This window comes from Aptenodytes patagonicus, chromosome 7 (genome assembly GCF_965638725.1).
Source record: "Aptenodytes patagonicus chromosome 7, bAptPat1.pri.cur, whole genome shotgun sequence".
Taxonomy (NCBI): Eukaryota; Metazoa; Chordata; class Aves; order Sphenisciformes; family Spheniscidae; genus Aptenodytes; species Aptenodytes patagonicus.
In genome coordinates, this window is record NC_134955.1 from 19,614,223 (window position 1) to 19,641,409 (window position 27,187).

Consider the following 27,187-nt stretch of genomic DNA (forward strand, 5'->3'; position numbering starts at 1 on the left):
GATATGTAAAGAGGTGAAGGCAAGATGCTGTAAAGGAGTGGCAATGGACTTGCCTCATGACTATCTTTGAATAGCAGTGTAGGGAGAGGTGGTGACATGGAAAAAAACGTTTCAGAGCTGGAACACAAAAGGGTTTATGCACTTCTTCAGTGGCCTTCAGAAATTCAAGCTGAATCTAACTTACATATAAAACACATAGGAATGGCAGCAAACTCCCTGCCTGCTAAGTTAGCCCAATTTTAAGCTCCCTTTGATTTGCTGGAGTCACGTTAAGGGACATTGGTATAGGTCAAAATATGACTCACTCTGTGTCAGGGTTGAGAATGAGATCAGTTACTAAGGACTACATTTGAAAAAACAAAAGGGAGTAAAGGGAAAATTTACAAGACCACTACAAATGTTAAAAGTAAGTGAGATGAAGCCCTCGCTAAAGAATCTGTCAAAAATAATGAAACTGTTCTCAGCATCACTTTTATTAGAAATCAGAGTGAAGGGGTCTTTCACTGAAAGTCCTGAGGATGGTTGAGATGTTCAAGGCAGGACATAGGGTTGGCAGAATTTGCAGTAAATATCTGGTGCTTCCCATTACAAATATGTAAAATTGGCATTTGGGATCAACTTCTTACATTGCTTTAAAGGATTTAGATGAGATAGGGCTGTACTTACCTTAGAGTGCCTACAAAATCAAAAGAGGGAGAGGTGGAAGCATTTCCAGAAGGCAGCTGAGCTCTCAGGTGGATGCATAACAATTTTCAGTAACTACACAGAAAGATTAAAGTGCCTCAAGTCCCAATTTATACATATGGTTTTTTAGGTAGATGGGATAAACCAGAGCCTACCCACCCAGTCGTCTTTGATTTCTTCACTCATATCAATGGGAGACCTCACCGGTCTGGATCTTCTGGAGGACCAGTAGTTAAATAATTTTCTTTCCAACAAGGAGAATATTTTAAAAACAGGCCTTCACAAAAAGCAAACTCAAGTGAAACAGGGATATCTATATACAGAGGCGTCAACCTACAGTTACAGGAAGCCACTGGACAGATTCCCTTTGAATTAAAAAAAAAACCATTAAATTAAAGCCAGTGAGTATCAATTCAACTGCCTTAGAGAGTACTGATGAAAACTGGGTCTTCACACCTAGAGAAAAGTAAAGTGCATAAGAAATTACAACTTCTTTGTAGCTTCATAATCAAACCCAGGCCTACTTTTGACACAAAGCCAACTGCCTGGGCACACCACCGATGGGATTGCTTTCCTGAGAGAGGGATTGCTGTTGTCAAAGAATTAAATGGATGTGAGAATGGCCTTGTACAAGGTAAACTGAGACTCCATTGTTGCCCTAAAGATACTGAATAATCAGATCCTTTGAAGTGTAAAAACCAGAAAGATTTTCACAACTGATACCTTTGTCTTGGTGTCTTTGGAAAATTGTCACAGTTCTTTCTCCTAAAGGATGTTTGGGATGCCTGACAAAAGCAAGTGTAGCCACTTCAGGTTTCCAAATAGCATGTTATATACTACTGCAAAAAGGCTTTATGAACTTAAATATTACAACCACATAAAAGAAACAAAGGCCTACCTTTATCCTTATCAGAAAGGAAATATAAACAAGGCCAAGAACATGTATTTGAGCACACAAATCTGTAGAAGAGTCAGGCACAGCTCTCAGACCACCTAATGCTTGGTCTCCCCCTTACCTGCAAGATGATCCATCAAATTTGCCAGATTATTTTCTTTTCTGGTTCATTACTAATTAGATCACTTTCCTCAGTGATATTTAGACAAATTTTTTCATGTTTACATTGCAACCTTCTCATTCTAATTGTTAAGCCAGTATGCTGAAACAAAATAGGTGCAGCATTCTTTTAAACAATCCCTTCTGTATTAGAGGGCATTTACAGTTCACAGTCTTTGTTTTCAGCTTGAGATTCTAGATACCAGAATAGATTGACATCGATACAGCACACCGTAGATAACACTAGAGGTCCAATTCCACAGCCAGGGGATCCGCTCAGTGGAAATGTTTGTAAAAGAACAGTGCCTCTCCCCAAATAAAAATCCAGAGCACACCTTTAATTTTCTTTTCACCCTTGCAAACACCAATAATAGCTAACAAAAGCCAAACAAAAATTTAGCTAAACTACGTCAAAGTAGTGCTGGAAACTGACCTTTCCAAGCCACAAACCAATAGGCAAGTCAGAGTTCATCTCATAATGGCAACCCAGGCTCAGAGCACACCAGTGACATGATAAAGTGTCTTAGGACTTGTTCACCTGACACGAGGCAGTATCTCTGGCAAATATTTATTTTAGCAATATGGGACAGTACTTCCTGGTGTGTTGCCTCAGAACTGTTCAGTGAGTGGGAGTACCATCCTCGCATGATAAGAAAAGAATGGCTACAGGCTGAAACCAGCTGAGCCCTGGCCCAACTGGCTCAGCTGAATGCTGGTTCTCCTGGGGTTACCCTATTGAAATGGATGCTGGTGTAAAGAATTCACGCAAAAGGAAGAAACAGTACTTGGAGCAATGCCACCGATTTTTCTTGAGTTACGCCAGGGGATTGTTTGACTTGCAGAGGCTGGTCACTAACTGGAAGAGATGGCCTGGGGCTACAGATGAGGGTTTGACCGTGCACACGTGAGAAGCAGCCACACAACAGTGGCAGCAGGATCATGGTCAAGTAAAGCATTTACAGGGAAGCTTTTCCTGGAACTGCCGCCTGTGTTCAACTTTGCCAGTTCTGGTGGGGGGCTTGGGACAACAGCCTAAAGAACGACACACAGACTTTAGCTGCAGTCCAGCTTGCTCTGTGCACGTGGCAATGCTGCTGCATGCAGAGGCAGAGCCACTCAGCAAGAAGGGCCAGCTTGCAAGTGGGTCATTATATCTATTTCCTTCCAGTGTAACGCTTTCCCAAGATCGCGCAGCTTTCAGGCTGATTTTGTTTCTGTGCATTTGTGTGTGTGTGGGTGGGGGAAGATGTTTGACCCATTGACTGTCTCTGAACTGAGGAAGCTGAAAGTTCTCATTAAAGAGGCTTTGCCTTGCTGGCTGCATCTCAGCTAAATAGGACGCTGCATCTGCAAACAGAGGACCAATAAGTTCACTTTAACACCCGGCCATCACAGCTGTAAATAGTACTGCACAGGCACAGGCCAGTTAGATGCTGGACTGAGTGAGTAAATGAAGTGCCAGGTGTAACTGGGAATAGAGAAGGAGCATGTGAGGTTTCACATGATCCTCTATTCAAAAGCACTCTGGAGATGGGAATATGCCTTTGGTTCCAGCATTTCACTTGCCTGAAAAGCAAAATGCATGCCAAAAACGAACAGGAAAGTATACCCTTAAATCAATTCCATTCTCAGTTTCTATATAAAGTCTCATCATCACTAAAACACGCAGGAGAACAGAAATCCAAGCACACCTGGTAAGATTATACTGTGTTTTATGCCCTTCTTCCACCTGAAGATAATGCAGAAATGGGAAAGTTTTCTGATCGTGTTCTTGCTAAGCCGTGCTGCTGAGAATGATTGATTTGCAGGGTTTACATGAGTGTGTATCTGACTACTTACAGAGTCTGTTTACTCTTCTGATGACAAAAGCACTCAAGAATGATTTATTCCCCCTCAGGGAAAGGCAAGGAGGAAAGAAAGGAATGTCCCTTTTTGCTGCTGTTCTTTGCATTGTAAAAGTATGCATGCACTTGATTTGTATCAGTAGGAACGTTTTCTTGACTAATGTGAAATTTATACATGAGCCTCACTATCAAGCAATTGCAACACATGCCTTCCAAGGGATTTGCATTACACTGACAGTTAACTGAATTATGTGGAGATTCTTATAATTTAGAATCAAGCAAACTGGTCCACTGACTAGTGCAGAGACTGGGAATGGGAGAGTTAGGTTCAATTTGATGATCCTTATAGGTCCCTTCCAACTTGAGACGGTCTATGGTTCTATGATTCGGCACAAACACCTTGTTGGATTTTGTTGTCCGTGTTTCCCAAAGATACCTGCAGTGCGCCTATTCCCACTGTGATCATTAGGTACACCCAACATGTCTTTTATTGTTTATAAGGAAACAGAATAAAAACAATGGATGAAATTCACCTCCTCTGACTACAGCTGTCTAAGCCGGCTACCCTGGCTCTCAAAATACCCAGTGCTCAGGAACTGGTAACTTTCCAAGGGCTCTTACACCAGTCTTAGGGGCTGGAGAATGGGTTAGTTAAAACAATCTGAGCTGAATCCTGCAGAGGCATAACATGGACTGCCCTATTGCATCACAGTGATGACCCAATAAGCATGGGACTCTCAGGTGAGAGCAGAGAAAAACATGTACCGTTCAACTCATGTGCCTATTCAAAGTAAAGGATTCCCACAATTTTAAGGGCAGTAACAACATAATGAAACAACACGTGAAAGTAACCTGACATCAGCTGAAATGATTTATTATGAAAAAGAATTAAATTAAAGATTACTCGGGGATCAATAGCTGCAGCATTTTAAAATGGAACGCTAAACGTTAATGCACTTCATATCTACTTGGTCAGTTCAAAAGCATTCCTTTCGAAACAATTCCCCAAAGCCCCCACACAGCAGGCTGTAGGACACTGCACTCTAAGAAAGTCACAGTCCTCAGTTCTCTTTCAGGTCACAAAAGACCAAATTGCTCAAGTAGCAGAAGCATCTGCCTTCCTTGCATACTCTGAAGGTATTGTTGGACCATTTTGATCCCTGTCCACATAAGATGTATGGTACTGTCACCAGTACCATGGGACATGCTAGCTGGGAGTCAACCGTTTATAACACGTGTAACCAGTAGTGAGACAACATCAGTCTCTCACCTGACACACAGCTCAGTTTGATGTTGGCAAATAATAAAAAACACCAGTGAGATAAGGACTCACAGTAAGGGTGCAAATATAGTAGTTTTGTAGTGTATATGTAAAACATGTTTTTACACTCCTGATGTAGTGCTCACTGTGTAGAAGGAAAAAAGCACCTTGCTTTCCTCCGGTGACCCAGAGTCACAGCCAAAGTAGGTTCAGGATCACTGGGGAGAAGAATGCAAATGTGCCCCTAAGCTGAGTCCTGCCTCTCCAACTGCAGCTGTGGAAGTGATTGCTGTTTCCCTTCTAAGGGAAATGAAGTGATGCATGTGGTTATGGTTTTACAATGTGCACTTTCTTCAGGCAGGACTTTTGAAAGGCATCAGCTGTCTCTAGAGTGTCTTGTAATAACCTTGGTTTATACACCACTATGGGATTAAAGACATTAGCCACCTTGCCCCGTTAGCAGCATCACTGAAACAGGAGAACAAGTCCTCTTTGGAATGCAGTTTATTCTCAAACAATTAGAGTAAAATCTTTAGCTAATTTCCGTAACTGCATATAATACCAGAAGGAAAAAGCACAAGAGAGAAGTATGGTCATTTGAAGGTTACTCACAGCTGTTTTCTAAACTACTCACTTGCTAGGGAAGCATTAAATGGGAGCCAAAATGTTTCCTTTAGTTTATGCTCCTGTTCTCCTCTTTGGGCATTTTGTTTCCACACATCCACATTCATCTACATGCACATAGGTGAATTGGACTGTCTTATGCTCAGAGCAAACCAGTTCCACCTTCACTTTGTGACTCCTTTTTTCATGGCAGCAAATGCATTTGTGTTCCATTTCACTGGCCTCAAAGGAATACCTATAGAAATGAGATTTGCACATCAGTCTGCTGCCTGTTGTCTTCCCAAACTCATCCGTATTTGCTGCTCCGAATGGAGGTACTTCTAAAGAGCAGAGGAGCAAAATTTCCTATCTATTTTTCTGCTTATTCATAACAGTCTGTCCTCAGGACGCTACTAGCCATGCAGGGCCAGATACTCTGACACCAGTGGGGAAAAACCCAGTAACTTCAGTGGATTTTGGATTAGGCCCATTCTGGCAAGACAGAAAGTAACAATTCATGCAGAGACCAAAGAGCAGGGAAAAACTCCACTAAACACCAGAGCTGTTCAAAAACTACATAAGGACATGTTTAAGAACAGGTAGTTAATAAATTTAGCTGATGTCTTTTCAAAGGAACCTATTTTCCTAACTAAGATAAGGCATTCCTGTCACACTAAAGACATTTAATCACATTGCGAAGACTGTTGTTCTGTACACCCAGTTTCCCAACCAGGTCCTTTTAAACAGCAGGAAGGGGACAAACAGCTGCAGCCCAGTGGTGACAAGAACCCAGGAAGACCAGACATGGGGGAGGACAGAGAAAGGTTTCCTACTTACACAGAATAGGTACTGCACGTCCCTTCACAAAAGGGCACTGGGACTGGAGCAGCTGACTTACAGTTGTCGTGGATGATATACTGCTCTTTCACATTGCGTTTGCATTTATGTGGCAGGTCGATACCTGTGTAGGAAAACACTTCTGTTAGACTTCTTCAGACTAGGGAGTAAATGTTTTGAAAGTTATCTGCTAGGAAACCAAGGGCAGACCATCCTCCTAAAACTTTTTACAGTTCAAATGCATAACCAAAAATCAAATGAGAGTGCAAAGAGGCACTAATTCAGCAAAGCAATTTCCTACTGGTCAAGGCACTTTTCTATTTATGGACTAGCTTAAATGAAGACTTATGTGTAAGTTCATGTAAAGATACTGTTGAACTAAGACCTAAAGGAGACATGAAGGGTTTGTTTTTTTAAAATTGCTACAAATGACATTTGTGACTCTATAACAACCTGTGATTTCTGGGTGTATGCTACAGAAAAAAGACCCTTTTTCCTATGCAGTTTCCAGATGGAAGAATACAGAGCATATTTTCTACAAATTTTCTTATCAGGAGTATAGTTCAAACTAACAGTATTTCAGTTAATTAAAAACACAGAAAAGGAGATCAAAGAATTTTAGTGTCCCCATTGGAAGAATGAGGCAGATTTTTAGCCTCAGCTGTGAGGTACAAAACAGCTCTGCTGTTGTAAGAAGTGTCTTCCAGTCTGTGGAAACTGCAGACTCTCAGTGCATACAGAAACAGGACAGAAGCAGGGGAGAACCTAACAGTATTGGAATAGGGAATCAGTGATTTAATGCACTCACATGTCTTACAACAGCCATCTGAAGTCACATCAACTGTCCCCTGTATTGAAAGCAAACATAACCAGAACAGTTCAGATGCACATATTGCTAAGCAGCTAGTAGAAACGATAAGAGTTCAGGTATATTCCCTCATCTCTAACCAACACAGATCCCTCATCAGACCCATTTGTGTAGTAATTATATATAAAACTGCTTAAAAAAAATCCAGCAAGGAAGGGAGTGAATTTTCTTAAAACTATATATCCTCTCACAAGCCAGGTAAGATGTCCTGTAACACATGCCTGACCTTATGTAGGTCCTACTGAAGCCAGCACAAAAAACCCAGCCCCAGAGAATGACAGCTGCTCCTGGAATTGAACAGCTTGACCTGCACAGAACCTACCCCAAAGCTAATTCAAGTCAATGGCTGTCTTTGTCCCTGTTTTGGTTTTCAGATCTGCTGTGAAGCCCCACAATGCTTCTGAAAGTTACTGGAAACCACTAATTGCTGAAAGCCAGGGCATGAATGATACCCCTTGCTCATTCATGTACCACTTTGTTTAGTGATGCACCATGTATCGGAAAACACTGTGTTCATTGGTTACCCCAGGGGTCCATGATGAGTTACCATTTGCTCAATTGCATTTCGCAACACTGGTGTTTCTCAAGTGATGAAAAATCCCACCTTGCTATTGCCCCAATACCTTTCTCTTTCAAGTTCTAGTGCTTATCCCACAACAAGTAAAATGTGTGGGTTGTTTGCAAATAGTTTTGTTTTACTTCCGTGGGACACTCAATTCAGGGCTGAAAAAGCACATTTCCTTCAAACAAGGATTCAGTTCAGAAAGATCAAGAAATACTGAAGTAGCTCATTCAAAACAGTAAAGAAAACTCTCAGACCAGCAGCAGGGCTCACTCCAGAAGGCTTTTTTTTCTGGCTGTAAAATACTTACTGGGACACAGTTTGATTCTTCAAATGGTAGGCAGACCTTTACTGTACTAGTCAAGGAAAACTGGCCCACTGATTCAGTGCACATGTACTGAGTACAGTTATCATATGGAGCTTTATAACTCTTTCCAACCTGAATAAAAACAGGAAAAAAACCCAAACCAGTATAGTATAGCAATAAAAATAGAATAATGCAACAGTAATACTGTCAATGAACTGGCAGAGGGACTGGGCTGTTCATATCACTCTGAAAATGCTGAGACGTCTGGAACTCACATCTGCAAATTACGTACCAAGCTCATCCACTACCAGCCTAGGCAAAATCCCTTCTGTGGCCACCTAGGTGGAAAGAATCAAAAGCTGGTGGCAGAATGAGCATAGAGGTATGAACAGAAATGCCAGATGGTAGGTGTGTTAATGTATGTGGAATAAAATATATACAAAAGAAAAAGAATTCTTTTAAAGGATTTCAACAGTTTTCTTTTTTAATAGATGGAAGAAAAGCAAAAAGTGTGAAAGAGGAGAAGAGTCTTCATAATAGAAGTTAATGGATAAATAGAAAGCCTCCTCATGGAAACATAAAAATTGTATATTAGCACAGGAGAAGCTAGCTTGCAAGATAAATTATCAAGGAATAAAAGGATGAAATAGAAAAGATGCAGAACACAGAGCTACCAGGTTGAGACAGCATCATTAACCGTTCACAGGAGTAGCACGCTGTAATAAAACCAAAGAGCTAGCCTGAGGCTCAGCCTATGTCTACACAACGTTATGCTCACAAGACATGAGGTATTACCTGGGTGTGTTACCAAGTCACACTACACTACAGGAGCTATTCCACTTTTGATTTCTGCCTCAGCAAATTCAGAACTAGTGGTAGTACAGCTGTATCAGCTCGCTCACACTGTTTAGCCCTGGACCTCCAGGGCAAGACAATGAGACTGTTTCCAGATTGGAGCAGTATGATGTCAAGCCAGCTCACATATCTCTGCAAGAGCAGTATTACACAATGTCACCATCCCCTCCAAATTCTTTCTCTCTGTTGCACGTGAGGAGGAGGGGCAGTAACATGATTTCCATTCCTGCCAGAGGTGCATAATTTTCAACACAGTGTTGCCTGTGAGATGCACACAGCAGAGAGCAGCTGTATAAACATCTACATTTACTTTAGAAATACAGATATTTTAAAATCTCCTAGAGGTCTTCCCAGCCTCAAAATGTATGACACTCATTCAAAAAATGTTGAGGTCTTTTTGATAATTCAGCCTTGTGTGCAGAGCAAGGGAGTGCTTACCTCAATGGTCACGTTGCCAAATGGAAAATTTGCCACACATGCCACTTGCTGGCACTGGCTGCAGCACTGACCCTCCTCCTCCACATAGCGGAAACCCTGTGGGAATAAAGTTTCCATTTAGCCATGTTACCTGACGTCTTGTTTATGAAACATCTTGGATCAAAACCACACTGGAGATGGCAGAGGAAAGGAGTCAACCTTCTGGTTTCATTTCTGTTGTCTTTAGAAACCTGTTGGAACCACTTTAAGCCTACAATCAGAGGTGACAATTTCTTTTCCTTATTGAATAGTGACTTCTGGGCACTTCAGTTACCATGAAGACCCTGTCATTGGCTATTCCTCCTTGGGCTAACACACAAGTCAGGCCAAATAAATTAATTCAGCATATGATTACTTGCACAATCTACCACCAGTGCTTGGTCTGATAAGATTATCCACAAGAGCTGTTGCTGTCAGACATGTGAAGATCATCTATCAGTTATTTCCTCCCCTGTGTTTTAGGTATCCATTGGTCTCTTGGTGGGTGTGAGTGTGTCTGGCTTCAGGACAAAGGATAATGGGTTTATCCATTTTTAGGACTGGTGGTGGGTCTGGCCTTATCTGGGCAAGAATGGAAAAGAAACCACTCTTTGCTTACATTGAGTAATAGACTGAACAGTTTGTGTGCACTCTCAGCTCACGAGTACTGAGAAGTGTCTGGAAACATATAAACCACTGTGCAGTTTCTTTACAATCTCAATTTTTGAGCTGACAATGAGAACACCAACAGAAAGGCCCAAACATCATCCTTCAGCAGTCAGACTTCTCTTTAACAGGTTTGCAATCATTCTCCCTCAGGGCATCTTTCCAAGGGTGATGTCTTAAATTTGCTAGAGCAAAAATAACCAGCACCCTAAAAAGGACTTTACAAAAAATCTAATAGATTATATCCTGCTATCTTTCGGTGAAGAAGCAGTTATAGTATCCCAGTTTTACTGTACATCCCCTCAACAGCCATTGTTCTTGGTCAGGGAGGCTGAGCGTGCAGTGCTGACCTGCTGGCAGGTGGTTTGGCATTTCACTGGAACACACTGGATACGGTTGGTCCGTGTCACAACATCCTGCTCATCTGTGCACACACAGTCCTCGCAAGAGCTTTTAGGCACGATTGCCCCAGGCTGGAAATACAGAGGAGAGAGGAGACAGGCCATGGCAAGGATTCAGTGCGTTCTAGAATAAACATACATCCCCTGGACTATCAAAAATGAATGCTTGTGCTTGGGATTTATTTTTGGAAGAACTTCCTGAAATGGATACCTCCAGATCTCTAAAACCTCACACTGTCGGTATCACAAAATGAACACAAGGCTGACACTCCTAAGTGCATCAATCGCATTAAATGAGTTATTACATTATCTCATAAATTCCATGCATCAATTTTTGATCAGTTTGATGTAGTAATTAATCTTACAACATCCAATGAGATTTACAATTTGTATTCAATCACAATTCTGACTTCTTGACTCTAAAACATAGGTAAGATCTCATTTAGTAAGCAAGCTACTGGTCTCTAGTGTTACCTATTCAGTAACATTTTCAATGATACATAAGACTACTGGCAGAGAAAAATTATGGGCCATTCTAATCCTGCTTTTTATGTGAGTGTTGACAATAACAACTTCAGAAAATTCTGACTCAGGCAGCATTAACCTGCAGAAAGAAGTTTCTGGAAGAAGACGTACCTTAAATTCGACTCCTTCAGAAACACATACACCTTTTGGTACTGTAAGAAAAAATAAAATGAAAAGGATGTGCTAGGAATGATGTAAACAGTTACTGTACTCATCTCTGAATTGTGAGTAATTTAGAGGAGACAAAGAGTAGAACTGAGCTTATTCACTAGCCTTAATAGCCCCCGCAAAAGGGGGGGAAAAGTAACTAGTACATGGTGCTAATTGTTATTCAGAACCCCACATGTAACATCTGCTCAGATGTTACGCATGAAGTCAAGGATAATTCTATATCCTGGTATTTTCCATATGGAAATGTTTCCATTTGTTTCCTCATGTTTTTTTACCCATACTTGAAATTAGTTGAGCTTTTCTTTATTGTTAACCACCTTGCTGGTAACAGAGACAGTGGGAAGCTGGGTCAGGCATGTGGATCTGGAAATATAATTTGGCAGCAGAGCTTCGGGATGGGTTCAATGTAACCGACATTCCGTATCCAATCAATAACTTAACTCACTGAATACTAGCTACAGAGAACCTGCACGAGCTACTCCACCTCCAAAAGAAAAGGCTGAGAGGGAAGGGTAGAGGCTACTGCTTACGATTTTGACTCATTTAGAAAAAATGAAATAGTTCAAGGAATAAATAAAACACCTTAAGGAAACATGATACTTACTACAGGAGAAGATAGGACAACAACCGTCCTCAGATACAGCAACCACTGGTTGGAAGCCTAAGTCACAGGCTGTTTTCTTGATAATGCAGGTTTTTATATCGCATTCTGCAATAGCAACAGAGATAAAGTAAGCCAAAGCATTCCGTCCAGCAGTGTCACTTGCAGACCAAAGCTTGAACATGCAAGAAATTAGGTAAAAATAGATGATTCCTGAACCACACATTTTTGGAGTTTGGGACATGTTCAGGTGAAGTATCTCTAAGCTTGCTCTACTGTAAAGCTCTTCCCTGGACATATACTTCTGGCCTTTGTTCCTGCTTCTCTTCCCCCACTGGATGTCATGTCTAAAAAAACTAAACACCCTTATCTCAGAGAAATGACAGAGAAACAAGTTGGGGTAAAGGTAAATGAATCAGAGAGTGACAAATAATAAAGAGGCAGTGGATGAGAGCTAAAGATATAAAGGTTGGGACATGCAAGGCAAAGCACCCTGACAGTGCCCACTCAAGGCATCCAAGGAGCCTGATGGACCACTGCCTGGCAGCATGAAGGGATGAGGAACAGAAAAACATCCCACCACCATTGCCAGGATCCCCTGTCCTGCATCTTCCAATAGGTGCTGGGAATGGCCAGGGTTAGGAGCAGGCTGATGAGGAGGTCCTGTGCTGTGGTGGGCATTTGGGACTGGGAGGATGCAAATGGAAAGGTGAAGGCAAACATATATCAAGAACCTCCACAGGAGGCCTTGCGGGAGCCTGGAAGATGAGCACATCCTCGCTTACTGGATGGATATCTGTGCAAGGATCAGCCTCTCATCTCAGAAGAGGCAAGAGCCAGAGCACCCTGTGAAGCACCTGGTTGTCTCAGTGGTCCACGGGGGATTATCCGATGTAAGCATCTGGCGGGTCACAGCACTAGTTTAGAATACAAACTGGATAAGAGGAGGTCTCTTCTGATAGCAAGAGCTCCTGGCATGTAGATGGAAGAAATGACCATGCCAGTGTGTTTATTTGAATCTGGTACCTGTGGGGTACCAGATCTCACTTGAGGGTTGCTGCTAAAGGCAAATGATGCCGCATTATGACATCTGAATTATCTACTCACCACAGACTGTCTCTGTGCAGCATGGGTCATCCAGACGTGTTTTTATTTTGCGTACAAAACCCTCTTTAGTGCAGTTGATAGGTGGAGATTTAGCACAAGGGCGGGCGAAGCAAGAGATATTCAAGGTTGCTTCATCGCAAGCACAGTATTGACAGTCATGCTCCCAAGCCTCTCTAGGCTGTGAAAACAATAGGGATAGTAGTTCAGAGAGCAAAAACTAGAAGCATTATATTAATGAATGCCTGCTGCAAGACAGTATAGGGCTAGGTTGCCCTAATTCATTATGTAGGAAAATCAGAGTTCAAATCCCAGAGGGAGGAGAAGGGAACAGTAAGAAAAAATGCTATTATCTGCCACCTTCCTTTGCAGGTTTTACGTGTTTCCAGAAGGGAAGCTTGGTAGTTCTGCCAGGAAACAGTGAGTCCCACAAACTGCTATTTCTGCTTCTGTACCTCAAGTGATTAATAAAGTTCTGGAGTTAAAATCAGCTGTTTTCTTCCCCACTGTCATTGCAGTTCACTGGTATTTAAGCTTAGAATTAAAAGAAGAAACTCATGCAGTCATTTTTACAGAGGTCACAGCACCCAGCTATAGTATAAAGACAGTATTTTCCCTTTTCTTACCTGTTTCACTGACCCATCTTGTGCAGTGCAACCTATAAAATGAATTACAGATTCCTTTAATGATAACTGAACCGGGGAAAACAACAGAAGCAGGACAGGAATAGAAGGAAGGTCTGGAAATTTGAGAAACAGCCACAAAGAGAGATTCAGAGTGCAAAGTCACAGGTTGTGTACCCAAACCATCTTAAAGATCCTCCTCTTTGTTCTTTTGAAAGTTGCACTTTCTGCATAAGAGCAGGCAGAAACTGCCAATCTGAAACATTTCCAGCCTAACTAGAAAGGGTCAGTATCAAGGTCTCTCCCATTTCCTCTGTACCCAGAACATCCCCCTTAATGTGCACTTCCAGTCAGGGTCTTATCTCCCCTTCCCACCCCACCATTTACATTATTTCTTACCACAGACAGAAACACAAATGCCATCATGATCATTCAGCAGAATTTTTCCATCAGGACAGTAGCATCCCTCAACAAACACTGGTGTGTTATTTTTGGAGGGGAAGGTGTCCATAATGACTTCTCTGCACAATTAGAATATAAACAGGAACAAATGAGAGGCAGAAATGTGCCCCAGGGCAATCAGACACCTAAATCCCAGGGGAATGTGAACTTCCAGCCTTCAAGTTATGGACTTGAAAAGTGCCTTAGAAAATGACCCACCTGCTGAAGCAAGTGTTTGTTTTTGCTTCCCCACATGGCTTGTATACCTGATCCTGAACACAGCTGGCCTCTGTGGAGCATTACAACACACAGGTTAGAAAGCTCAGACCCATGCGTACCCTTCAATGCACAACAGATGAACTGCACATGCTAACACAGCCTGCCCCATGGGTCCTCACAGCCCAGGCTCCTGCCCAGTGAGGGAGTCCCTGCAGCTTCAGCAAGAGGGGATCAATGGATTCAGCAAGGTGTTTGCGACAGTACTAGTAGTGCTTACCCCTGAATCACTGGGTCCCCCTGAGCAGGGCAAAGCACTCAGAGAGACACTGTGTGGTGCCATCTGATGTTGAAGCTCTAGGTAACACACAGGGCTCCTCAGCTGAGCTGCTCAGGAGAGACTATGGGCCTGTTTCCCACTTGTTTTGCACTAGTTCTGGACTGGAACAACCTTTTTGATTTGTTCCTGCTTTTTCTCAGGTCCAGGGCAGCTCAGGAAAGATTGAAGCCTGATGATGCGGAGGAACACAAACAGGCGTGTAGGTGAGGAAAGAACAGACAAGAGCCACTTCACTAGCAGCATGTCTTTTCCAGGCTTACCGCACTGCCCGTTCGCCTGCCTCCTCCAGTCCACACAGACCCCATGGAGCCCGCACAAGGCTGCGTACGTCTGCATGCTCTGGCACTCAGTGCTGGGGTGCCGTTCTGAGCACCTGCTGGCCACACATGCCTCATAGTAGGGCTGTGGGGGGACCACACCATGACATTCGGTCAGGTTCCTTTGCAAAGCAAGGAGACAGACACGGCATTTCACTTCCTTGGGCTACTTCCAAGGAAGAATTCAACTTAGAACCAAACCCATCCCCACCCAGAGGAAGCCTCAAGGTAAAGATACAACTACAAATTGGTCTGATAGGCAATATGCCCACATAGCTTAATTAAGAATGAGTTTTACCTCCCATTCTTTACAGTGTTTTGAAAGGAAGCAATTTTATGTTGGACTGATACCTGCAAAGAAAAGTCTCCTGCACAGCTCACAGCTATAATTTTATATGCTGACATTTTTATGTCAGCATGTTTGACAATCCTGTTTTAAACCACAAAGTTATTTTAAAAACAGACACACTCATTTGCTTACTATATTCTGACTGTGTTCCTTTTCATCCAGAGCTTTCAGATACTGAATTATAGCTAGTTCCTGGTTGGCTTCTCCAGAACTGACAGGCAGAGGGAGTGCCAAGCAGCAGACACTATTAAGGGAGGACTGATTTTGACGATGCAGCTGAAAAATATCTGCCAAACTGAGGAACACTCACACATCAGTTTTGCAGTTTTTCAAGGTATGAGTTCATATTTTTTTCAAGGCATGACTTCATATTTTCATCATGTCCTATAAGCGGTTCACCCAAGTCATGTAGTGAAGCACAAAATTATATTGTGATCTTATTTTTCTGGCACTTTTGGGACTTGTCTTACCAGATGATTTTACACAGATTGGAAGGCTCACAGTGCTGATGATATTCAATCTCAGCTGGTTCTGAAACACCTGGATTACAGTATCTGTTGGTAGGATCTAGGACTTTCCAATCTAATGCCATCTTTTTGAAGGACTCAATAACCTCACCGTTCCTCTTCATAGCATCATCATACTTCTGGTTGGTGCAGGTACCTGGTAGCAATATAAAAGCAAAGTGACAGTTTGAGGACAGTTGATGCTGATGAAGCTGCTTTTAGAGAAAACCTGGAACGAAGTTCTCCTCCTTGTGGGAAGGTAACAACATGCGGGGTCCTGGATGAGTTCACAAGAACTGTTTGTAGAAAGAGAAGGCTAGAAGAAATACTTTGCCAATTACTCATGAAAACCAGAGTTGACGTGTTGGTTGATGCATTTCTCCTGGTGGCTAAAGCAACTGAGATGGCTCTGTCTAGCACAGGACTCTCCAGATTTCATACATTCCCATATTGAGTAGACAGGATCAAGAGGAAGGGCTTAGAAAGAGCCTATCTCCATCCACCAACAGACTGTGAACAGAATGAAAGGAAGTGACTTAAAACTCTGCCTCCTGACAGTGTCTTTCCACCAAGTAGAGATAAATTCGTTAAAATTTGTCAGAAATAGAAATCAGTGGAGTTGCAAGCATTTAGAGATGTTTACAAGGGGACGAGAGAAAGAAGGAGGAAAATTTATTGCATTCATTACTGTCAGCTGATGAGGACACTCACCACAGAGTCCCATGGTATTGTTGTAAAACTTTCTGAAAGGGAGTTTTATGTAAAATGCAAGTCGACTGTAGGAGACATAAACTTCTAATTCGGGTATTTCAACTATGACGTAAAGGCCAGAACTGGTTATCCTGATACCATTCTTGGAAATGTCTGGAACAACTTTCTTATCATTAAACAAAATCTAAAAAGAAGAGAAACAAAAGGTCTCTATGGACATCCTGCTGTTTAATAAGATACAGTTTGTGCAACTGGAAAGTAAAGCGGCACAAATTCAGACCTCAGGTGCACCAAATGAAGTCTGTCGAAGGCAGTCATTTAAGCAGTTCTCTATGATTCCTTTTTAATATGTTGTAATTTACATTTAAATACTCATGTCAGGAAGAAAAACACAACTTTCAATTGTGATAATTTCCCAAGTTTTTAGAATATACAAATTTTTGTTGACACAAAGGAAAAGAGAGAGAGAGAAAGCAAGCAAGGTAATTGCATTTCTTAACCATTCCATTTTTTACAAGCTTCATCCTATGTCGTGACAGGACATTTGGCAGTACAGTAATATAACAACAGCAAAATAATATTGAGAATTCATTTTAACACAATACTTTACCAGGTTTGTTTCTTTTCCATGTTCCATTGCTTGTGTCAGAATAACAACAGAGTTGGAGTGAAAAATGAGAAGGGACATTGAACAAATTGCTCCATCAATGGCACCACAGTAGTAGTTGTCTATGTGAATCCAGAAGTTGTGAAAGTCAGGATGAATTGACTTCACAAGGACATAGGTACAGTTTTCTTTAAAATTATAATATGTTCCATCAAAAGTCACATAATGCTCATTTCCCCATCCACTGCAAATACCTGGAAGACAGAGTGACAGACTTCAAGTTTGGCTTCTGAGCTTCCTATAAGTACAAGCTGGTTTTAACTCTTTTACTCACTTTCAGTGAGAGCTAAAATAACCAGTTTGATAAAGAAAAATTAGCCTAGCAAGGACACTCCTATCTGCTCTTAACAGCCAATATTTTAGATGGGACTTCTGTTCCATTACATCCTACTGAATTAATATGAACATAATATGGATGTTGACCACATAGACTTATCTTTCTTGAGGCCCAGCTGAACATAACATAAATTTCAGGAATTCTCCTGCCACAGTACTTACATTGACACTCAGAGACTTCACAGCAACCAGTTTCATCGTAGTGTTTTGTGAATGGGAAACCATTGGCACAGAGTTTCAGTTGCTGAGGAGGGCAAGTTATACTGGACAGTTTAATATTGTTTCCTTCTCCCAGGCAAGTGGCAATCTGGCAGTTTCCGAAGTTCCATGTTTCGTTAAACTATTGACGGATTGAAGAAGAAGAGGAAAGGCACATAACAAAGTAACGTAACAAAATCTTTAAGATCACACACAGCAACTATGCTCCATTCAGTTAATTGTCTAGCATGGCATTATTTGTTATCTACTCTTTCTCTGGAAACCAGGCAATATGAAACATATAGCAATCAACAGAGCCTTGATATCTACTTCAGTTCTACAACATTTTCTATAGGACTCAATATTAAGGTCCTGACCACTTCTGATTATGGGACACTGCCAGATGTGATTTCCTAGCCTTTGTTCAGCTTAGGTAGCTCTGCCCACGTACAATCATTTAGATGTTTCAGGTGAACAGAATAATCTTCAACTTCTTCTCTCAATTATTTGGGGGCTTCTGGTATACTTCTAAATCATCTAATTCAGCCACACCTACAGTCCAGCTGTAGTGGTGGTTACCAGCATCAGAGAACACCAAATCTTGGCTGTAGGCAATGCTGTAGCTGAAGAAACACATCTTCTTCTTTCAAGACTCTCACCTTTCTGGGAGGAATGAGCCCAAGACAATCGCTCACAGGAGTCCCTGTGGAAGCAGGAACTTGGCTTGTTGCACTGGGAGCAGATGTTGGTGAACAGGCTTCGGAGTCTGGATCACAGATCTTGAGCGCTTCAGTATGACCAATTTTACACTTTGCCCAAATTAATTCAATCTGACACGATGCATTGCAAACGGAGTAAGCACAATGACCTGATATATTCACTGGCAGAGAAACATTTTCTCCTGCAAGGCCAAAACCCGACTGTTAGCGCTGGACTGTGCATGAAACTGGTAACTCTCAAGGCCTATGCATCACAGATTGGCCACATACTCAGCCCTGCATTTAACTAGCTGGGTCTGCCAGTAGCCAATGGCCATGTTCAGGTGTGACTGTCTGTCTGTAACTCCTTGAATTCAATGACTGAACCGGAGCTCAATTCATCCAAATGGCAAAGGCTGAGGGAGGGCCACAGGTGGCTAATCTGAAATTCTGCTCTTAAGTACATTAGTGGGAATCGAAAATGAGTACAAGAGAAGAGAATACTGAATACAACACTGAGTGCATCTGGTCTTCACAAAGACCAGGAGATAGGTGGTTCAGGACCTACTAAGAGATGAAGAAGAGTCTTCCCTCCTCTGTTTTTGGAATATGACTGTGGATTACAAGCCCATGTTCAGCAGTTTGGGATTCAGGGTTTGTGCTGGAGTCCACTGAAGATAGCATCTGGTACAAGCTTCCTTACACCAGGGATATCCAAACCAGGACATAGTTATAGGATATGAGAGAGTTGTAGTTCTGAAGGTGTTAATTACAATTCAAAGATGTAACAACTTGTGGTAATGTGTAACTGCAGCAGGCTGAATGAGCACTTGCTGAAGCACTTTTATCTAACAGTACATCTTCCCACATCAATGGTGCAGAAAAAAAATTTGCTTGGTTTCTCACCCATTTGTATCAATTGTCCATTGTCATTGCAGAAGCAGGGAGTGGCTACTGTTGATGACAGAGGTGCAGATGTTACAGGTTGCATATGTGGTTCTGCAGGAAATGAAATTAATTAATATTCAAATCTTCTGCTACTCTATTTTCAAGCCATGTGGCATCTACTACATTCTCTATAATCACAAAAACAGGAAAAAATAATCATTTTTATACCCCCACCACATTCTGTACATGTACACACTAAAACCATCCTCTCTGTATTTATATACACTCTCTCTATTACACTGTATGCTACCAGAATAATACACACTCACTCCCCTTTGTAGTTAGTTTTTTTCTATATAGAATACAGTAAACTGCCCTTCTACTGTTGCTTATTCATTCCAATCTAAGGTTTCTTGGAACTTTCTAATCCTGCAGGACTTCACCTGACTTTGGAGAGATTATTTCCAGTGGCACTCCATTTTGTCTTTTAATGCCTTGTTGTGAAGAATCTGTTGGTATAAATACAGACAGATCATTTAGACATTTTACTATGCCACCTACACTCTGCTTTCAATAGTCCTTCCTTTCCTAGTTATTACTCCATTATACTTCTTATTCCACTTGTTAACGCATTTAGTAAATACCAAACACACGGGCTCACCATCAAGTCTTTAGCTCTTCCACTCACTTGAGTAGAGAAGCTAACTTCTAATTTTCCTTGTCCCCTTTGTATAATTTGCTACCAGGACAATACACATTTTTTTAGCCACTTATTTTTCTTTGCTATAATCATGCGGCAAAACTCCACCTTTTCTTTATTTCTTTTTACTTCCTATTTTCTGTTCATTCACATCCCCTTCACCCTGCAACTTCTCTTTTGGGAAGGGAATAAACCGCCAGGCAGCTTTATTTTCTTGCTCCAGCGACCCATTTGAGACTGACTTAGTCCAATGCGGAAAACGGTACGATAAGAACCATAGCATGATATAGGTGATGAGAAGGAGAAAAACAAGGTTTAGAAGTATGAAATATTGAGACTAACAACACCAGAGTGTCAACTGTGGTATGCCCAAGGTTATTGTAAAAGCTGTACTGAAAAATGGCCGAATCTTTCTATTCTTTCTTTATCCCATTGACAGTAAGAATCTATAAAAATTACACTTTTGGTCCCCACCATGAGACCCACAAGCTCTGACCCCTCATTCCTGAACCGTCAACTGGCTTAAATTCTGTGCTTATCCTAGACATGCAGTAGGAGTCTTTTTCCAAGATGGAAGAATCTTATTACCATTACAGGCTTTCATAAAATCACCACCAAACATCTTATAAATCTAGTACCTTGTGCTAGTGTGGATGGTGTTCTGCAAGGGATGAGTGTTTTAATGATCTCTCCGTTAGGGCCGCAGACAGCATCACTGCACTCGGTCCCATATACTTGGCTGTATACAGTTTCATTTAAGGTGTAGGTCTTTCCATTGTAGCAGCAAAGGCAATCTGAGGCACCAAAAGAGCAAATGCCATGGTAACAGGGGACACTTGTAATAGAAATACAAATGAAAAGAAAACCAAACTGGATTTACCCATCTGTAGCTCATATCATCAAATATGAATTACCTGGCTAAAAAACTTTCTCAGTTTCTACTTGAGAAGTTGCACTGTGAGTCAACCTCATTTATTTAAAGTGGGTTGGATTTTTGTGGTTGCTCGTGTTTCTTGGAGTCAGCTTGCATGGAGGAATTACTGGCTGGTGAAAGCATCAGAACTGGCACTGTCCTCACCCAGCATGGAGCACAGGTGCATTCCCTCTTGGCAGGGAACATGACTGGGATTACTACCTTGTTGAGTGATAAAACATTGGCTCAGAAGGTGTTGTACAGCCATTTCAATCCATTAATGAGGAACATGCAGTGATAAACAATTTCATTTAAATATATGAGAAGCTCTTCAGATTTTGGAGAACATACATTCAGGAACCGAAGGGAATATATCTATTACTGTAACAAAATCAGCAAAACTGAAGATGTGTTGTCTACTGTATTTTGGGATGTGGTTTCTCCCAGATATGGGAATGAACTGATACCATACCTTAAGCAAGTGTGTCCTTTAGGCACACAAACATGTCTCTCATAAGCTAGTTTTCTAGGCTTATTATGAAATTACTGGACAGGAAATAGCACCTCTACAAGATTTGTCCCATTCTAAAAGTGCTCATTAAAACAGGTACCATGAATGGCCTGCTTCAGACTACTTTCTGTCTGTCTTCACTGACAACCGAGGAAGTGTAAACGTGGAGAAGTGGTATTTACCTGGGTGAGATGAGTTGCACATTTCACGCCTCTCTCCTTCCTCCCTATGATTATTGTTTAGAAAGTTCTTCAGGTCAAAGGCTGCATTTTGCTTATCAAAGCATATCTGTACTGCTGTGCATCCACTTATTGAACTAGTTAATTGAACTAGCTAGCTGGAGTTCTATTACCAATGCACCTGCAGTAACATGTGATGTTGGGTTGTTTCAGTCCTATCATCATTCAATGAATGGTGAGGGTGGTGAAAAGTTACCTTTGGAGTCTTCAGTACATAGTTTCTCTTCAGGATTGCTGAAGATAAAGAGAAAAGGAGAAGACTTGTTTTATTGGCTTGAATCAGTATGTGGAATAACAACGTCTGCAACAGTATCTACTTTTACATAAAAGCCTGCTCCTGGAGGATTTAATGATAATTGCCACTGCCTATGAACATAAACCAAACATTGCCTAGCTTGTCCTTTCCAGTCCTATTCTACCTCTCTCGCCATCAACTGACCTACCAAGAAGTGCAGTTGGGGAGGGAGACGCACTCCCTGCTCTCCTCATCAAAATATGGCTTGTCAGGACTACACTCCGGGTAACAGCCTGGAAAGTTAAAGTAAACAAAGCATTCTTAGTCTGCTTTACACAGATCCAGGGAAAACACATAAATACCTCTATCAGATGCAGATTTCATCCCAAAATGAATGTGACCCCAGTATGAATGTTCTTTATTCTACTAATTATTTTTCCACGTCCTCTTTTCCCTCTCTCCCAAAAGTTTTAATTAACTCCGTTTGTCAACAGATAATTATTCTTTGCAAATTTAGACTGAATGATCTTTTACCTCTCCCCAGATTTAAAGACAACAGGCAAATTGTGCTATGAATGGCACCATCACACGGGGAATTAGCCCAGGCGAGGCATGGTCAATAAGTTTCTTGGGCAAATGGGATAGCCTGTCAGCTACCTTGATGCTAAAGACATTTAAAACCAGACTAATAGCTTCAACTTCCATAAACTGCATCAAAGTCAAGCAAGAATTACCTTCTAAACTGTACAGCAAGTTCCCACATTTCCCTTGTGGGTTCCTGCAGGTCTTTAGACAAGGGGCTCCACAGGGTTTATAGAACCACTCATGTTTGTCAGGTGGATTGTAATAATCACAGAACACAGCTGGAATGAAGAATAAAAAACCTCCAAGTCTCAGATACAGGGCAGGGGTTATTTTCTAAATCTTGTAAACAAGAGCTTGCTAAGTCACGCATGCACAGCAATGTCAGAATTCTGCTCTTCTTTATCTCCCATGTACCTGAGCGCATGGAGCACTGCTTTTCTGTGTGCATTTTCAGTGCAATACTTACGGCAAATGGCAGGCGTTCTCCAGTCAATACAGACACCAGCTCTGCTACAGCTTCTTGAATAAGCAGCAACTGAGGTACAAAAGCACTCACAGTCTCCCACACTGTCACAGCCACAGAAGTCAGAAATACAAGATTCATAATATGGTATTGGGTTCACCTATCAAAATACCAACAGATCTGTTACCACAGATGTACCTGCTGCACTGTGTTTTAATCAGAGAAAGGGCTCTGAATTTCTGCCACCCTTTCTGCCATTTCTTTGGCAGAACGAGGCTGAGTCTGTGACAGACTGGGATTGTCATGGAGGAGCTGTGATATTTTACAACAGGTGGTTTTCTATTTTCACCTGCCTGGTAGAATTGGACTCTAAATCTTATTCTCATGTGTGTAATACTGGCATTTATGCTCAAAATGTCTTTCCAGCGTAATTTCTGCAGGACTGAACTACCTTGCTTTGGGTTAGCACAACTATATAGCGTGTGCACTCTCTAACTGAGAGATAGTGATTAAGTGAGTGTAAAAGGAAATCCTATTTCCACTGAACTTCACGTCTCATGTTTTAACCTGTGCCAACATGAACTAACCAAGGAAATTAAGCCAAGTTTGCTTTTAAAATGGCTTGTTAAACTGCACTGAAGCTTTGTGTAGACATTCTCATTAAGAATTAGTAGCCTTGTTTCTGTTTAGATTAATTCAATTTGTGTCTAAAATAAACCAAATAATTAATCTCTTTAGGTAATTTGAATAAACTTTCCCAAGGATCCCTATACAAATAGTCCTATGCTAACTTATCTCTAGATTTTACAAACTGATACCTAACTTTTTACTTCTGGTGGCCAACTATTATCCTTTTTGTCTTCAGTTGCTCCAAACAGGCACTGTTGTTTCCTCAATACTGTGCAACAGGATTCAACTGGCTTAGCTGTAAAGTGAGATTTTGAGAGAGGTAGCCCTTGTACTCGAGGATGCTGTGTAATAGCCTTCAATAGTAAAAATGTGTGTGCAAATAATAGCAACAAATACCTAGTGTGAAACTACTGAGGATGAGAGAACAGGATTACCTTACTGTGACAGGCTTCAAAGATGTTACTCTTAATGATGCTGCAGTGCTTCTGTCCCAGTACAGACTTGAAAGGCTGATCGGCACACAGGTCCGTCATGTTTATATTTGAGCAGGTGCTTGTTATTTTCCAGCTGTTTCCAAACTCCTGGATGCTCATCTCCACAGACTGCCCTCTGGTTGTGAAGTCATTCCTTGAGCGGCCATCAAAGTCCCCACAAAGGCCACAGACTTTTCCCTGGGTAATTTGCATAGGCACAGTAAATGGTTTGGTTATTTTGAGTGCAGCCCACTGTTTGACAGAAATAAACTATAGAGCAGGCCAAGGCAAAATAGCTGCAAATTTCTAAACAGCCATCAAAATATGGCTTAGAGAAAGCTGGACTTCAAGTGACAAGATCACTCTGTTAGCCCTCCAATACTGCAAAGTGTCTCGCTTTACTTCTAGCTCCAAATATTCTGGAGCGTTTCATACTGACTGAACAATGAAATAAAACACAAGACATGGCCTGCTTGCTTCTTCTTGTCCACTGAACTGAACACTTTTCCAAGCCCTGCTTTTCAAACTGGGGCTCCAGTTCTGGATGCATAAATTTGAGTTTGAAATCAGTCCACCTCATACCTACCTGGAAAGATGGTGCCACATGAACAACAACAGTAGTCTTCTGATCCCACATGAAGTTCATCCCTTGATTTGTTTCAATCACAATATAACCTCCTCTGAGATCCACTTTGTAATTCTTCTCAGCTCCTGGATCAGTGGCTATCTCCTGAATTCTTCCTTCCAAGAGCCTGATTTCACTGTTCTACAAGGAACAGATACATTGCATGGAAGGAATTTGAATAGAAATCTTAGTGTAACAGCACTCGTATTCTGCCTCTGGTCCTTCATCTTATTTTTCTGTAGTCTTTACACTACATCTTGGTCTATCGCCAGACATGTGAGCCACAGGCAAGACCCACTGATCTCAATGGGAAACATCTGCCTTTGCATGACAAGTCTTATCTCACAGCCACAGAAATTACCTTCATTCTAGATGAAATCTGTTCTGCTGGCACAGCAACTCCTGAGTGCATGGGCAATTGGGTATGCTAGAATACCCCTTGTCATACTACTTTGTTTCACCATCCCCTCACCCCACACTATGGGAGAAATCTCATTTGTGTACACTTTGGGGAAATGCTAAGCCCGAGCTGGAGGGAAGAAATTCTTCCCTCTGTAGTTACATCTGCCCTGTGCTCAAACCATGGTACAGAAACATGGTCCTCTAAAAACTTTAGCATCACTCCTATACCACTAATGTCATAGATGCAAATACACACACACACATGCACATAGAGTGCTGTTGACTCCCTGCACCTATCCCCTCACCTGCAGAAGTGTCCAGCCATGTTAACACCAAATACCTAAACCTTTCCCAGCTTGCCTGCCTCTGCTTTCTGGCTGTTTGACTTCCGCAGGTACTCTCTAGCAGCAACTGAGTTGGAATATAAGGGGATACTACACTAACTGCTACAAAATCAAGACTACAGCTCCTCAGTTATAACCAATTCTAGACAAACCTCGAAAATCAGTGTGATCTTTAGGGAGCAGATGGAGAGTGACTTCCCACAGGCGTTGTTCTGAATTACAATTCGGAAGGTGCCAGCATCCATGTTATTGGGGCAAAAATCCTTAGAAAAATAGATAACGTTGTATTAGATCTTTTCAGGCAACTAGACCAGTCTTAAACATTTTCAGGAGCTCTAAATGAATGACACTCCAATCTGACTTCTGCAATTTTGTCACTTTTTTATTCACCAAAACTCTGGGCATTTTAGAAGAATCTGGTGGCAGCTGACCTGGTGGCAGGTTCATACTTGACCAGGAATTTCAAGGAGAAAAGCTAAGGAAAAAACTGAGCTTTTCATAGCACGCGTCCTGCACAGCCAAAAAGGTAAAAATATTTCTTCTTAAAATTAGCAAAACCAACTGTAATTTGGGGATGACAAAATGTCTCACTGAGTACTGTCTCATTATATGCAATTATTATACATGAGACTCACACGTTAACCTCTACGTGCTTCTGTCACAACAAAAATACTGTCAGTCTTGGATGGCTGAGAGAAACACTTAGCTTTTCAACACCACACCAGTTCCTTTCCCTTACAGATGCTGGAATTACATCAGGAAAGGGCTGTCCAGCCCATGAGTTAATCGTTTAGGATCACACAGTGCCCTCTTGTGTCACTTCTGAGGGTTAATTGCTTTGCTTTTATATGGAAAATCTCACTGTATCTGCTCTAGGTACAAGAGGAGGAGAGTAGGCTCTGCTCATCAGTGTTGACTATTTTGCATGGGATAGCCCTTTAATTACTCAGACTGAACCCTACAGTGTAAGCTATGAAAAGCATATGGATAAGAAAGTGAAAAAAATTTATACCTGAGCTAGGATATAGTCACAGTCTCCCAGGAAATCAAACTTCTCCCCATCAAAGCTCATGTAATGCCCGTTTCCATACACAGTGCAGGTTCCCTTGCAGGGATTGTCTGTGCAGTTCCACTGCCTTTTGTTACAGGTGCTGGGAGGCAAAATGCAAAGAATCACAATCTTTGTATGAAGCGCGTTTTTTCCTTAACTCCAAACGGGCAGAGTAATTCAAAGGTTTGTCTTTTGCAGTACTTCAAAGAAAGTGATCATCTCTCACTCTTCCAGGCTTACCCTCTCAACTGTTCTGAGACCATGCCATGAGATGGCTTACTAATCAGAAAGTTCATGTTTACTACCAAGACACATTTGAACTTTGTCTATTTTTATTCTATTTTTTTCTTCAAATATCTTTTAAATCATTAAGTCCTGGCAGCAGACAGTGGGGATTTAGGAGGTAAATTCAAGGTGAAGAACTGAATATTTCAACTATTTCTGAATATTAATCTGTGAGGTACCATGTGGTCAGTTCTGTCCCTGACTACAGTGGTGTGAACCAGTATTATCCCTGTCTTCCCCTGTGTATTGGGTCTGGCTGAGATGGAGTCAATTTTCCCCATAGCAGCCCTCATAGTGCTGTACTTTGTATTGGTAGCTAGAAAGTTGTTGATAACACATCAGTGTTTTGGCAACTGCTGAGCAGTGCTTGCACAGCATCAAGGCTGTCTCTCCAACATTCCCCCCTCACCAGTAGACTGGGGATGGGCAAGATCTTGGGAGGGGACATAGCCAGGACAGCTGACCCAAACTGACCAAAGGGATATTCCATACCATATGACATCTGCTCAGCAATAAAAGCTGAGAGAAAGGAGGAGGAGGGGGAGCATTTGTTATTGCAGTGTTTGTCTTCTGGAGCAACTGCTACATGTACTGAAGCCCTACTTCCTGGGAAGTGGCTGGACTTTGCCTGCTGATGGGAAG

General features: G+C 41.7%; 1 protein-coding gene across 3 annotated transcripts in view; it reads right to left on the reverse strand.

Annotated features, from left to right (window-relative positions):
- Window positions 1-5,360: 5,360 nt before the first annotated feature.
- LOC143163253 (mucin-5B) overlaps window positions 5,361-27,187 on the reverse strand; it is a 47,941-nt gene continuing 26,114 nt past the window's right edge. Inside the window, exons 21-49 of one of the 3 annotated variants that reach the window (XM_076344227.1) lie at window positions 26,222-26,360; window positions 25,362-25,472; window positions 24,425-24,604; window positions 23,800-24,036; window positions 22,739-22,895; window positions 22,422-22,550; window positions 21,896-21,980; window positions 21,649-21,686; window positions 20,428-20,583; window positions 19,533-19,598; window positions 19,108-19,200; window positions 18,163-18,404; window positions 17,468-17,645; window positions 16,913-17,163; window positions 16,303-16,486; window positions 15,556-15,748; window positions 14,680-14,858; window positions 14,083-14,152; window positions 13,822-13,943; window positions 13,426-13,457; window positions 12,803-12,980; window positions 11,699-11,803; window positions 11,035-11,075; window positions 10,348-10,470; window positions 9,314-9,409; window positions 8,024-8,152; window positions 7,092-7,131; window positions 6,284-6,407; window positions 5,361-5,702 (exon numbers count right to left, since the gene is read on the reverse strand). In XM_076344227.1, coding sequence (XP_076200342.1) covers window positions 5,522-5,702; window positions 6,284-6,407; window positions 7,092-7,131; window positions 8,024-8,152; window positions 9,314-9,409; window positions 10,348-10,470; window positions 11,035-11,075; window positions 11,699-11,803; window positions 12,803-12,980; window positions 13,426-13,457; window positions 13,822-13,943; window positions 14,083-14,152; window positions 14,680-14,858; window positions 15,556-15,748; window positions 16,303-16,486; window positions 16,913-17,163; window positions 17,468-17,645; window positions 18,163-18,404; window positions 19,108-19,200; window positions 19,533-19,598; window positions 20,428-20,583; window positions 21,649-21,686; window positions 21,896-21,980; window positions 22,422-22,550; window positions 22,739-22,895; window positions 23,800-24,036; window positions 24,425-24,604; window positions 25,362-25,472; window positions 26,222-26,360 — 3,859 coding nt within the window. In that variant the 3' untranslated portion in view covers window positions 5,361-5,521. Of the gene's footprint in view, window positions 5,703-6,283; window positions 6,408-7,091; window positions 7,132-8,023; window positions 8,153-9,313; window positions 9,410-10,347; window positions 10,471-11,034; window positions 11,076-11,698; window positions 11,804-12,802; window positions 12,981-13,425; window positions 13,458-13,821; window positions 13,944-14,082; window positions 14,153-14,679; window positions 14,859-15,555; window positions 15,749-16,302; window positions 16,487-16,912; window positions 17,164-17,467; window positions 17,646-18,162; window positions 18,405-19,107; window positions 19,201-19,532; window positions 19,599-20,427; window positions 20,584-21,648; window positions 21,687-21,895; window positions 21,981-22,421; window positions 22,551-22,738; window positions 22,896-23,799; window positions 24,037-24,424; window positions 24,605-25,361; window positions 25,473-26,221; window positions 26,361-27,187 lie in introns of those variants that run through there. The other 2 variants (XM_076344228.1, XM_076344229.1) reach the window with 2 other exon arrangements.